General features: G+C 45.4%; 1 protein-coding gene across 2 annotated transcripts in view; it reads right to left on the bottom strand.

Moving 5' to 3' along the window:
* The window catches only part of gtpbp2b (GTP binding protein 2b), a 40,800-nt gene that overhangs the window by 9,819 nt on the left and 15,857 nt on the right, over positions 1 to 15,124 (bottom strand). For both annotated transcript variants that reach the window (XM_084440669.1, XM_084440670.1), the window contains exon 8: positions 6,656 to 6,791. In XM_084440669.1, coding sequence (XP_084296795.1) covers positions 6,656 to 6,791 — 136 coding nt within the window. The remainder of the gene's footprint in view (positions 1 to 6,655; positions 6,792 to 15,124) is intronic.

Here is a 15,124-nt window from a genome sequence, read left to right as displayed (position 1 = left end):
AGCGTCTGATGTGGGGTTAGCCCGACCCGTCTCAACCCCACTACTGCCAAACATAAACCTCATGTACCCGCGGGTAGGGCTACACCAGCTCCATCTCACCAGCGCCCCATCACCATAGACCTTGATTCCCTGCCCCTCACTGAGACCTGGCATAGCGACGTTTATATTTCTATAAACAAATTCTGCCCACCTGAATATGCCATTCAGCGAATTATCTCCCACCGCACCCCTATTACCATAATGAAACAGTCAGGTGGATCTAATATAAAAAACCTGATATCCGTTCCAGTGAATATACTATCCAGGCCTACTAGACAGGCGAGCCAGCCCTTTTCTCCGGAAGCTATTTCAATGGCGATTCTAAATGTCAGGTCCCTACCAAGCAAAACTTTTCTCATTAATGATCTTATATGTGAACGTAAATTAGACTGTATGTTCCTAACTGAAACCTGGCTAAATATAAATGGACCAGCAGCCCTCATTGAAGCCTCTCCTCCTAACTATAGCTTTTTTCAATCTATCAGAAGTGGGAAAAACGGTGGAGGAACAGCCACCATAGCTACAGATGCCCTCAGCTGCAGGACCATCTCCTTTGATGATTTCGCCTCTTTTGAATACCACGCTATTGTCTTAAAATGCCAGCCCCCAGTTCTGGCAGTAACCGTGTATAGGCCTCCCAAACAATGCTCTGCCTTCTCTACAGAATTTTCAGAACTCCTGTCCATCATCCATACAAATTATGATAAGATTATCATCATTGGAGATTTCAACATACACGTAGACACTGAGGCGGACTCGAAAGCTAGGGACTTTATCAACCTCCTAAACTCCATGGATTTTACCCAACATATCTCTGAGCCAACCCACAACCGCGGCCACACCCTTGATCTAGTTATTACTAAGGGCCTGACTATCACTGTTTCCTCTATTAGTGACCTCGCCCTCTCCGACCATTTCTGTATCTTCTTCACTGCATTGGTTCCTAAAGTCAAAAGTAGTACTGAACACTTTATCAAGAAACGTTATCTTACCTCCGCAGTAGCCGATAGTTTTATTTTTAATTTATCAACTCCAGAAGTGGGGCCCTTAGGAAATATTGAAGACTTGGCAACCACCTTTAACACCAGAGTAAGGGCAGCCTTGGATTCTGTAGCACCTATTAAACTGAAAAGGATCACAACCAATAATAAAGCTCCATGGCGAAATGAGGAAACATATCAACTAAAGAGAACCTGCAGAAGTTCTGAGCGTATATGGCGAAAAACCAAGCTACAGGTCCACCATAATATTCTCAAAGAACATCTCTCTGCTTTTAATAAAGCAATAAGAAATGCAAGGAAAGACCACTTCTCAAAATGTATATCTGTCAACCGAAATAATTCAAGAGTGCTCTTCTCAACAATTGATAGCCTAATAAACCCTGCCGTAAAAACACCTGATAACCTGCTCTCTACCTCCAAATGTGAGGAATTTGCAGCTTACTTCAGAGATAAGATTATGAATATTAGGAGGAATATCACTCAGGAAAGGCCATGCATCCCGTTCACAGACACTCTCCCTCCATGCAATGGACATATGAGCCTGTTTACACTGATTGACACAGAAATGCTGAGAAAAGTAGTATCCAAACTCAAAACCTCCACATGCCTGCTGGATCCCATCCCCACCGACTTTTTCAAAACTATTTTTGACTCTGTATCCATTTATCCATTGTTAATGACTCCCTATCTACAGGTGTCTTCCCACCAATACTTAAAACTGCTCTGGTGAGACCCGTACTGAAGAAAAACAACTTAGACACTTCAGTTTTTAGCAATTTTAGACCAATCTCCAACCTTCCCTTTTTGAGTAAAATTCTGGAAAAAAGATTTTCCAAACAGATTAATGATTTCCTAGCTACAAGTTGTACCCTTGACCTTTTCCAGTCCGGCTTTCGTGCCCACCATAGCACAGAGACGGCATTAGTAAAAGTTGTAAATGACCTCAGAATTAATGCTGACTCCAAAGAGCTTTCTGTTCTCGTCCTCCTGGACCTGAGTGCAGCCTTTGATATTATAGATCATGCAATCCTCATCGAAAGACTGGAAAAGTGGGTTGGCCTCTCTGGTCCAGTCCTAAATTGGCTTAAGACCTATCTAACCGGTCGTGATTTCTTCGTCGCCCTTGGTGATTATAGCTCAGGAAAGATCCCTATGACCTGTGGGGTGCCCCAAGGATCGATCCTAGGACCTCTACTCTTCAGCCTGTACATGCTGCCCCTTGGCAGTGTCATCAGAAGGCACAACATTAGCTACCATAGCTACGCAGATGATACCCAACTCTATATTTCCGTAACACCCAGTAACTACAGCTTGGTTGACTGCCTTGTCAAGTGTATTACAGATATAAATGTACGGATGTCACATAATTTCCTCCAACTAAACCAGGACAAAACAGAAGTACTGATCATTGGAGAAAAAGCTGAAAGAGAGAAACTAGCTGCACACTTAAAAACTCTGGAAATTGACACCAATTGCCAGGCAAAAAACCTAGGTGTCATACTTAACTTCGAAAACCACATCAAGAATATTACAAAGACATCTTTTTACCACCTAAGGAACATTGCCAAGGTGCAACCCTTTCTCTCTCAGGCTGACACCGAAAGATTAATGCATTCTTTCATCACAAGCAGGCTGGACTACTGCAATGCTCTACTATCAGGCCTACCAAAGAAAGCAATCTCTAAGCTACAAATTATACAGAATGCTGCAGCACGAGTCCTCACTAAGACTAGACGAAGGGCACACATCACACCAGCCTTAAAATCACTACACTGGTTACCAGTCAACTCTAGAATAGACTTTAAAATACTATTACTAGTCTATAAATCTCTCCACAATCACTCACCAGAATATATTTCAAACATGCTTGTTAAGTACATGCCCAACAGACCACTCAGATCCTCAGGTACTGATTTTTTAACAGTTCCAAAAGCCAGGACCAAGAAACACGGAGAGGCAGCTTTTAGTTTTCATGCCCCCAACCTCTGGAACACCCTACCGGAGTGCCTAAGAAGGGCCGAAACAACGGAGGTCTTCAAGCGAGACCTCAAGACGTACCTTTTCGACCTAGCCTACAATCACTAGCTAGGAACTTGAGACACAGAAAGGCAGCCTCAAACCTACCTGTGAATCCTCTGTATACATTGGTCCAGTAGATGCCCCACTGTCGCCCGCAGACAATAGATACCCCCGTGTCAGCTGTGGATGTTGTAGTACTTAGTTAACACACACACGTACACACAGACACACACCAGTCCACATCCAGCTTAGGCCTGGACCTGGGCCCAGTTCCCTTTCCCCTCACCCTAACCCGGGTCCGTATCCTTCTCCCACCCCCACCCTACCCCCGACCCCTGCCTCTAACTGGACCCAGGCACACCTACACTCACGCTCACACACACACAGACATACACCAGTCCTGGGCTCGGATCCCCTCACCCTAACCCGGGTCCGTATCCTTTTCCCATCCCACCCTACCCCTGACCCCTGCCTCTACCTGGACCCAGGCACACTCACACTCACACACACACCGACATACACCAGTCCTGGGCTCAGATCCCCTCCCCCTCACCCTAACCCGGGTCCGTATCCTTTTCCTACCCCGTCCCTACCCCAACCCCAGCCTCTATCTGGGCCCATGCACGCACACACACACAGACACACATCAGTGTTTGCCACACCTCTCCCATGATGCTCTTAGCCTTTCTTGCTCTGAAAATGTAGTTTGACGTAATGTATTGCTCTATATATGGCTCTGTGTGCTACTAACCCTGTTCTGCCTCCCCTCTCCCTAGTGCCTCTCTCTCTCCCTCCTATCTTCTAACCAGGTCCAGTGGATGCCCCACTGTCACCAGCAGACCACCTTGAGTCCGATAGATACCCCTGTGTCTGCTGCAGATGTCGTAGCAAATTAGTTAACACACACACACGTACACACAGACACACACCAGTCCACATCCAGCTTAGGCCTGGACCTGGGCCCAGTTCCCTTTCCCCTCACCCTAACCCGGGTCGGTATAATTTTCCCACCCCCACCCTACCCCCGACCCCTGCCTCTAACTGGACCCAGGCACACCTACACTCACGCTCACACACACACAGACATACACCAGTCCTGGGCTCGGATCCCCTCACCCTCACCCTAACCCGGGTCCGTATCCTTTTCCTATCCCACCCTACCCCTGACCCCTGCCTCTACCTGGACCCAGGCACACTCACGCTCACACACACACCGACATACACCAGTCCTGGGCTCAGATCCCCTCCCCCTCACCCGGGTCCGTATCCTTTTCCTACCCCCACCCTACCCCAACCCCTGCCTCTATCTGGGCCCAGGCACGCACACAGACACACATCAGTGTTTGCCACACCTCTCCCATGATGCTCTTAGCCTTTCTTGCTCTGAAAATGTAATTTGACGTAATGTATTGCTCTATATATGGCTCTGTGTGCTACTAACCCTGTTCTGCCTCCCCTCTCCCTAGTGCCTCTCTCTCTCCCTCCTATCTTCTAACCAGGTCCAGTGGATGCCCCACTGTCACCAGCAGACCACCCTGAGTCCGATAGATACCCCTGTGTCTGCTGCAGATGTCGTAGCAAATTAGTTAACACACACACACAGACATACAACAGTCCACTTCCGGCATTAGGCCTGGGCCCAGTACCCCCTTCCCCTCACCCTAACCCGGGTCCGTATCCTCTTCCTACCCCCACCCTACCCCTGACCCCTGCCTCTACCTGGACCCAGGCACACTCACACACACACAGACATACACCAGTCCTGGGCTCAGATCCCCTTCCCCTCACCCTAACCCGGGTCCGTATCCTTTTCCTAACCCGATCCTACCCTTGACCCCTGCCTCTATCTGGGCCCAGGCACATTCACGCACACACAGACATACACCAGTGTTTGCCATGTCTCTCCTATGATGTTATTAGCCTCTCTTACCCTGAAAATGTAATTTAATGTTATTTATTGCTCTATAAATGTTCTTAGCCGGTAGACAAACATACTCCAGGAGCTTGCTCGATCGCTTTGTTGAGAGGGGTCAGGGAAGAATTTTTACAGCTCACTTATCTGGCCCCCGGGTGATTACTGTTTTTTTTGCTTCCCTCTGGAATATGTAGGGGTGGGATGTCTGCCCACCTCCCTTGTTCTCTGTAAAGCGCATTGTGTTGCCTCTGGGTATGAAATGCGCTATACAAATAAAGCTTTGATTGATTGATAGAGGGAGATAGAGAAAGATATAGAGAGAGAATGAGAGTGAATGAGGAAGATAGAGAGAATGAGAGAAAGATATATATGTTACGGTCAATGTGAGAAAACGGGGAATGTGAGCTTTTCCCGGTTATTGCGCACATTCCCCGACCTTGCGGGGAATGTAGGCGAAACGTGCGTTTCTCACATCTCCCCGGTAATGTGCACATTCCCCGACCTTGCGGGAGATGTGAGAAATTGGTTAGTATTTCTCACATCTCCCGTACGGTCGGAGATTGTGCACATTAACCGGGAAATGCTTACAATTCCCGACCTTGCGGTAAATCTAGGGAAGCGCAACCGTATGCAAAACTTCTGTGCAGCCGGGTGGTGGGAGAGGGCTTATGTGACGCCTCAGATGGCGTGCACCATAAGAGGCACCCACGGTAGTTGGGCTAACGTTACTGGCGCACACCTGTGAGAGATTTTTCGTCTGTCTTTCGGCTAGCTAACGTGTAGGGTTCCTTTGGAGGTTCCCACCTTCCTGTTGTTGCAATGTTCCTTTTGCGTTTGTTAACTTGATCACCAGTGTAGGCCTATCCTCCTAATACTACTTACACTGTGTGCAGCATAGGCTATATTACTGTTCAAGGTAGACCACAGAATGTTATTAACTGTAGGGGAGGACCGGGACGAATGAAACACTTTTTGGTTTGATCAGATTTACACAGAAATTAATAAAGATGGAGATTACATTTTTTGATGACAAACAACTTGTACATGTCCTTTACTAACCTATTAGTTGTAACAGTTTCGTTCTGTGGTGTAACAGTTCAATTCAAGACGGCCGAGAACAGAAGATGTGCATTGTTCCTCTTGTCCCTGCCGTGCGGGGCGAGTGAAACAGATGAGTGGGACGAGTGAAACAGTGAGATTGTTTTGCTTATTGTGTTGCAATGCCTCACGGCTTGTAGGCTAATTATCTTAACTTTCAACACATGTATAATTAGACCCAATTTAATGTTTCCATTAATGCAATTGATGCTATGTATTCGAAAACCATGGGCAAAATGTCAAGCGCCTCTCGTTCTAAGCGCACGAGCCCTCTCCCACCAAGCCCTCTCCCTCCCACGAGCCCTCTACCGCAAGGTCGGGAATTGTAAGCATTTCCCGGTTAATGTGCACAATCCTCGACCTTGCGGGAGATGTGAGAATAACTAACCAAGAAACGCACATGTTTCTCCTACATTCCCCGCGAGGTCGGGGAATGTGCGCAATAACCGGGAAAAGCTCACATTCCCCGTTTTCTCACATTGACCGTAACATATATAAAGAGAGAGAGAGAAAGAGTATGAGAGAGAATGATATAGTGTACAGTATATAGAGAGAGAATGAGGGAGATAGAGAGAACGTGTACCTGGAACTCTGTGAGCTGCTGCATGAGGTCCTCCTGCTCCTTGCTGTTGCTGAGTGGGGGCAGGATGTTGAAGAAGACCTTGAGCAGGTCCAGACTCTCCCCCGACACGCTGGACACCGTGAAGATTGGAGTGATGCTGCACAACACAAACATGCCAGACGTCACCACCACACCTTATAAAGACAGAACGGCAGTCATCACCACCACACTTTATAAAGACAGGAAGCCAGTCATCACCACCACACTTTATAAAGACAGGAAGCCAGTCATCACCACCACACTTTATAAAGACAGGAAGCCAGCCGTCACCACCACACTTTATAAAGACAGGAAGCCAGTCATTACTACAGTACCACACTTTATAAAGACAGGAAGCCAGTCACCACCACCACACTTTATAAAGACAGAAAGCCAGTCATTACTACAGTACCACACTTTATAAAGACAGGAAGCCAGTCACCAGCACCACACTTTATAAAGACAGGATCAAAGCCGTCATATTTGGGAGAGAACATTTTTGCACGTCTCAGAGAACAGCCCGGGAAACTGTTTGTGAGGGGACAAAAATAGCTTGAATCAGAATCAACGACCAACGCATATCATATTCAGACATTTCTATTGTGCAACATTTCAGCTGCGGATCTACTCAGAGGAGAGGATATTAAGTACAGGTACAGGTACATTGGGATTCTTGTAATCGCTTGTCCTTACAGTAACTTATCTGCACTAATCAATTCCTCATCCCAGTCCTAGGTACGCAACTAGAGTTTAGAGTTTTAGAGTTTATTAATTTAGCACATTGTACAACGGTGCAAGGAGGGAACGAAGCCCAATGGGCTTGTACAGAGCTCCACCCCTATCAATAAGAGTACAAATTATAAGTAAAGTAACGGCTAACAAATAGACTTTGTAAATTAAATGAAAGATAAGGTACAACGGATAATGAAAGGCTAATGCTTACACACTGGACCAAAGTAAATATTATTAGGGCCCGAGCACTGGCTGTGCGAGGCCCTATTGAAACTCGAAGGATTATTAGGGCCCGAGCACTGGCGGTGCGAGGCCCTATTGAAACTCGAAGGATTATTAGGGCCCGAGCACTGGCGGTGCGAGGCCCTATTGAAACTCGAAGGATTATTATTCTTCTCCTTCTTCTCCTTCTCCTTCTCCTTCTCCTTTACTCCAAACAAATGCCTTTTAGGCGGCCTGAACATCGATGAAAACGGATGAAACTTTCCAGATACGTCAGTCCCGGTGAAAAATTTGATAATTCATGGGTGACGGAAATGGGCGTGGCAAAACGGCTCAAGAGCGCCCCCTGGAAAGTTTAAAATGGCGAGCCCCACCTTTCAGTTTGATGTAGGCTAACGAAATTCGGTGGGCATATGTATTTCATCGAGCCACACTTAAATGTCTCTTGGAGCTATACCCAACATGCAACAGGAAGTCCGCCATTTTGCTCTTAATGTGCCATTTTGTCCTTGTTTTGACCATTTCCATGCCTCGTACTTCGACGAACTCCTCCTACAGATTTCATCCGATCAACTTCATATCGGGTCAGCTTCATCTTAAGACCTTTGTGATCAAAAGTTATCAAAAAAATTGAGTTTTCACCAAACACCCTTGCCGTGGCGCCCTGCCAAAGTTTGACATTTCGCCATAAAACACGAAGTCCTCATAACTCCTCCATACATTATCCAATTTGTCCGATATATCTCACGCTTCATGACGGTTCTGTCCTGAACACATCTATGTGTCAGTATTGCGTCATACTTATAGCGCCACCTATTGGTGAAACAGGAAGTCCTCATAACTCCTCCATACATTATCCAATTTGTCCGATATATCTCACGCTTCATGACGGTTCTGTCCTGAACACATCTATGTGTCAGTATTGCGTCATACTTATAGCGCCACCTATTGGTGAAACAGGAAGTCCTCATAACTCCTCCATACATTATCCAATTTGTCCGATATATCTCACGCTTCATGACGGTTCTGTCCTGAACACATCTATGTGTCAGTATTGCGTCATACTTATAGCGCCACCTATTGGTGAAACAGGAAGTCCTCATAACTCCTCCATACATTATCCAATTTGTCCGATATATCTCACGCTTCATGACGGTTCTGTCCTGAACACATCTATGTGTCAGTATTGCGTCATACTTATTGCGCCACCTATTGGTGAAACAGGAAGTCCTCATAACTCCTCCATACATTATCCAATTTGTCCGATATATCTCACGCTTCATGACGGTTCTGTCCTGAACACATCTTTGTGTCAGTATTGCATCATACTTATTGCACCACCTATTGGTGAAACAGGAAGTCCTCATAACTCCTACATACATTATCCAATTTGTCCGATATATCTCACGCTTCATGACGGTTCTGTCCTGAACACATCTATGTGTCAGTATTGCGTCATTCTTATAGCGCCACCTATTGGTGAAACAGGAAGTCCTCATAACTCCTCCATACATTATCCAATTTGTCCGATATATCTCACGCTTTATGACGGTTCTGTCCTGAACACATCTATGTGTCAGTATTGCGTCATACTTATAGCGCCACCTATTGGTGAAACAGGAAGTCCTCATAACTCCTCCATACATTATCCAATTTGTCCGATATATCTCACGCTTCATGACGGTTCTGTCCTGAACACATCTATGTGTCAGTATTGCGTCATACTTATAGCGCCACCTATTGGTGAAACAGGAAGTCCTCATAACTCCTCCATACATTATCCAATTTGTCCGATATATCTCACGCTTCATGAAGGTTCTGTCCTGAACACATCTATGTGTCAGTATTGCGTCATACTTATAGCGCCACCTATTGGTGAAACAGGAAGTCCTCATAACTCCTCCATACATTATCCAATTTGTCCGATATATCTCACGCTTCATGACGGTTCTGTCCTGAACACATCTATGTTTCAGTATTGCGTCATACTTATAGCGCCACCTATTGGTGAAACAGGAAGTCCTCATAACTCCTCCATACATTATCCAATTTGTCCGATATAGCTCACGCTTCATGACGGTTCTGTCCTGAACACATCTATGTGTCAGTATTGCGTCATACGAATAGCGCCACCTATTGGTGAAACAGGAAGTCCTCATAACTCCTGCATACATCATCCGATTTGCACCAAATTGCTGACGCTTCATGAAGGTGGCCTTCTGAACCCATCTATGTGTCGGTATTGAGTCACACTTACAGCGCCACCTACTGGTGAAACAGGAAGTCCTCATAACTCCTACATACGTTATCCGATTTACTCAACATTTCTCACGCTTCATCAAGGTACCGTCCTGAACACATCTATGCTTCGGTATTGAGTCACGCCTAGAGCGCCACCTACTGGTGACAGGAAGTTTCTCTCAGTACTGCACACCGAAATAGCACAGCCTTTAACGGCGCAGCAACCCGACACGCATGGGGTGCGAGGGCCCGCTCACTGCTGCTCGCAGCCCTAGTTATTCTCCTTCTCCTTCTTCTCCTTCTTCTCCCCAAACAAATGCCTTTTTGGCAGCCTAAACATCGATGAAAACGGATGAAACTTTGCAGATACATCAGTCCCGGTGTAAATCGGATATTTCATGGGTGACGGAAATGGGCGTGGCAAAACGGCTCAAGAGCGCCCCCTGGAAAGTTTAAAATGGCGAGCCCCACCTTTCAGTTTGATGTAGGCGAACGAAATTCGGTGGGCATATGTATTTCATCGAGCCACACTAAAATGTCTCTTGGAGCTATACCCAACATGCAACAGGAAGTCCGCCATTTTGCTTTTAATGTGCCATTTTGTCCTTGTTTTGACCATTTCCATGCCTCGTACTTCGACGAACTCCTCCTAGAGATTTCATCCGATCAACTTCATATCGGGTCGGCTTCATCTTAAGACCTTTGTGATCAAAAGTTATCAAAAAAATTGAGTTTTCACCACACACCCTTGCCGTGGCGCCCCGCTAAAGTTTGACATTTCGCCATAAAACACGAAGTCCTCATAACTCCTCCATACATTATCCAATTTGTCCGATATATCTCACGCTTCATGACGGTCCTGTCCTGAACACATCTATGTGTCAGTATTGCGTCATACTTATAGCGCCACCTATTGGTGAAACAGGAAGTCCTCATAACTCCTTCATACATTATCCAATTTGTCCGATATATCTCACGCTTCATGACGGTTCTGTCCTGAACACATCTATGTTTCAGTATTGCGTCATACTTATAGCGCCACCTATTGGTGAAACAGGAAGTCCTCATAACTCCTCCATACATTATCCAATTTGTCCGATATAGCTCACGCTTCATGACGGTTCTGTCCTGAACACATCTATGTGTCAGTATTGCGTCATACGTATAGCGCCACCTATTGGTGAAACAGGAAGTCCTCATAACTCCTGCATACATCATCCGATTTGCACCAAATTGCTGACGCTTCATGAAGGTCACCTTCTGAACACATCTATGCGTCGGTATTGAGTACCACTTACAGCGCCACCTACTGGTGAAACAGGAAGTCCTCATAACTCCTACATACGTTATCCGATTTACTCAACATTTCTCACGCTTCATCAAGGTACCGTCCTGAACACATCTATGCTTTGGTATTGAGTCACGCTTAGAGCGCCACCTACTGGTGAATGGAAGTTTCTCTCAGTACTGCACACCGAAATAGCACACCCTTTAACGGCGCCACACCCCGACACGCGTGGGGTGCGAGGGCCCGCTCAATGCTGCTCGCAGCCCTAGTTCTCCTTCTTCTCCTTCTTCTCCTTCTCCTTCTCCTTTACTCCAAACAAATGCCTTTTAGGCGGCCTGAACATCGATGAAAATGGATGAAACTTTGCAGATACGTCAGTCCCGGTGAAAAATTTGATAATTCATGGGTGACGGAAATGGGCGTGGCAAAACGGCTCAAGAGCGCCCCCTGGAAAGTTTAAAATGGCGAGCCCCACCTTTCAGTTTGATGTAGGCTAACGAAATTCGGTGGGCATATGTATTTCATCGAGCCACACTTAAATGTCTCTTGGAGCTATACCCAACATGCAACAGGAAGTCCGCCATTTTGCTCTTAATGTGCCATTTTGTCCTTGTTTTGACCATTTCCATGCCTCGTACTTCGACGAACTCCTCCTACAGATTTCATCCGATCAACTTCATATTCGGTCAGCTTCATCTTAAGACCTTTGTGATCAAAAGTTATCAAAAAAATTGAGTTTTCACCAAACACCCTTGCCGTGGCGCCCCGCCAAAGTTTGACATTTCGCCATAAAACACGAAGTCCTCATAACTCCTCCATACATTATCCAATTTGTCCAATATATCTCACGCTTCATGACGGTTCTGTCCTGAACACATCTATGTGTCAGTATTGCGTCATACTTATAGCGCCACCTATTGGTGAAACAGGAAGTCCTCATAACTCCTCCATACATTATCCGATTTGTCCGATATGTCTCACGCTTCATGACAGTTCTGTCATGAACACATCTATGTGTCAGTATTGCGTCATACTTATAGCGCCACCTATTGGTGAAATAGGAAGTCCTCATAACTCCTCCATACATTATCCAATTTGTCCGATATATCTCACGCTTCATGACGGTTCTGTCCTGAACACATCTTTGTGTCAGTATTGCGTCATACTTATAGCGCCACCTATTGGTGAAACAGGAAGTCCTCATAACTCCTCCATACATTATCCGATTTGTCCGATATATCTCACGCTTCATGACGGTTCTGTCCTGAACACATCTATGTGTCAGTATTGCGTCATACTTATAGCGCCACCTATTGGTGAAACAGGAAGTCCTCATAACTCCTCCATACATTATCCAATTCGTCCGATATATCTCACGCTTCATGAAGGTTCTGTCCTGAACACATCTATGTGTCAGTATTGTGTCATACTTATAGCGCCACCTATTGGTGAAACAGGAAGTCCTCATAACTCCTCCATACATTATCCAATTTGTCCGATATATCTCACGCTTCATGACGGTTCTGTCCTGAACACATCTATGTGTCAGTATTGCGTCATACTTATAGCGCCACCTATTGGTGAAACAGGAAGTACTCATAACTCCTACATACATTATCCGATTTACTCCAAATTGCTCAGGGTTGATGAAGGTCGCGTCCTGAACACATCTGTAGGTCAGTATTGAGTCATACTTATAGCTCCGCCTATAGGTCAAGCAGGAAGTCATCATAACTACTACATACATTGTCCGATTTACACAACATTTCTCACGCTTCATCAAGGTACCGTCCTGAACACATCTATGCATCGGTATTGAGTCACGCTTAGAGCGCCACCTACTGGTGACAGGAAGTTTCTCTCAGTACTGGACACCGAAATAGCACAGCCTTTAACGGCGCCACACCCCGACTTGCGTGGGGTGCGAGGGCCCGCTCAATGCTGCTCGCAGCCCTAGTTAGGGCCCGAGCACTGGCGGTGCGAGGCCCTATTGAAACTCGAAGGATTATTATTATTATTCTTCTCCTTCTTCTCCTTCTTCTTCTCCCCAAACAAATGCCTTTTTGGCGGCCTTAACATCGATGAAAACGGATGAAACTTTGCACATACGTCAGTTTCGGTAAAAAATTTGATAATTCATGGGTGACGGAAATGGGCGTGGCAAAACGGCTCAAGTGCGCCCCCTGGAAAATTTAAAATGGCGAGCCCCACCTTTCAGTTTGATGTAGTCGAACGAAATTCGGTGGGCATATGTAGTTCATCGAGACACACTAAAATGTCTCTTGGAGCTATACCCAACATGCAACAGGAAGTCCGCCATCTTGCTTTTAATGTGCCATTTTGTCCTTGTTTTGACCATTTCCATGCCTCGTACTTCAACGAACTCCTCCTACAGATTTCATCCGATCAACTTCATATCGGGTCGGCTTCATCTTAAGACCTTTGTGATCAAAAGTTATCAAAAAAATTGAGTTTTCACCACACACCCTTGCCGTGGCGCCCCGCCAAAGTTTGACATTTCGCCATAAAACACGAAGTCCTCATAACTCCTACATACATTATCCAATTTGTCCGATATATCTCACGCTTCATGACGGTTCTGTCCTGTACACATCTATGTTTCAGTATTGCATCATACTTATAGCGCCACCTATTGGTGAAACAGGAAGTCCTCATAACTCCTACATACATTATCCAATTCGTCCGATATATCTCACGCTTCATGAAGGTTCTGTCCTGAACACATCTATGTGTCAGTATTGCGTCATACTTATAGCGCCACCTATTGGTGAAACAGGAAGTCCTCATAACTCCTACATACATTATCCAATTCGTCCGATATATCTCACGCTTCATGAAGGTTCTGTCCTGAACACATCTATGTTTCAGTATTGCATCATACTTATAGCGCCACCTATTGGTGAAACAGGAAGTCCTCATAACTCCTACATACATAATCCAATTCGTCCGATATATTTCACGCTTCATGAAGGTTCTGTCCTGAACACAACTATGTGTCAGTATTGCGTCATACTTATAGCGCCACCTATTGGTGAAACAGGAAGTCCTCATAACTCCTCCATACATTATCCGATTCGTCCGATATATCTCACGCTTCATGACGGTTCTGTCCTGAACACATCTATGTGTCAGTATTGCATCATACTTATAGCGCCACCTATTGGTGAAACAGGAAGTCCTCATAACTCCTACATACATTATCCAATTCGTCCGATATATCTCACGCTTCATGAGGGTTCTGTCCTGTACACATCTATGTTTCAGTATTGCATCATACTTATAGCGCCACCTATTGGTGAAACAGGAAGTCCTCATAACTCCTACATACATTATCCAATTCGTCCGATATATCTCACGCTTCATGAAGGTTCTGTCCTGAACACATCTATGTGTCAGTATTGCGTCATACTTATAGCGCCACCTATTGGTGAAACAGGAAGTCCTCATAACTCCTCCATACATTATCCAATTCGTCCGATATATCTCACGCTTCATGAAGGTTCTGTCCTGAACACATCTATGTGTCAGTATTGCGTCATACTTATAGCGCCACCTATTGGTGAAACAGGAAGTCCTCATAACTCCTACATACATTATCCAATTCGTCCGATATATCTCACGCTTCATGAAGGTTCTGTCCTGAACACATCTATGTGTCAGTATTGCGTCATACTTATAGCGCCATCTATTGGTGAAACAGGAAGTCCTCATAACTCCTACATACATTATCCAATTTGTCCCATATATCTCACGCTTCATGACGGTTCTGTCCTGAACACATCTATGTTTCAGTATTGCATCATACTTATAGCGCCACCTATTGGTGAAACAGGAAGTCCTCATAACTCCTACATACATTATCCAATTCGTCCGATATATCTCACGCTTCATGAAGGTTCTGTCCTGAACACAACTATGTGTCAGTATTGCGTCATACTTATAGCGCC

This window comes from Borostomias antarcticus, assembly GCF_949987555.1.
Source record: "Borostomias antarcticus genome assembly, chromosome: 7".
NCBI classification, from domain to species: domain Eukaryota; kingdom Metazoa; phylum Chordata; class Actinopteri; order Stomiiformes; family Stomiidae; genus Borostomias; species Borostomias antarcticus.
The sequence above is the reverse complement of the archived record's forward strand: the minus strand, read 5'-3'. Positions and strand labels throughout refer to the sequence as shown.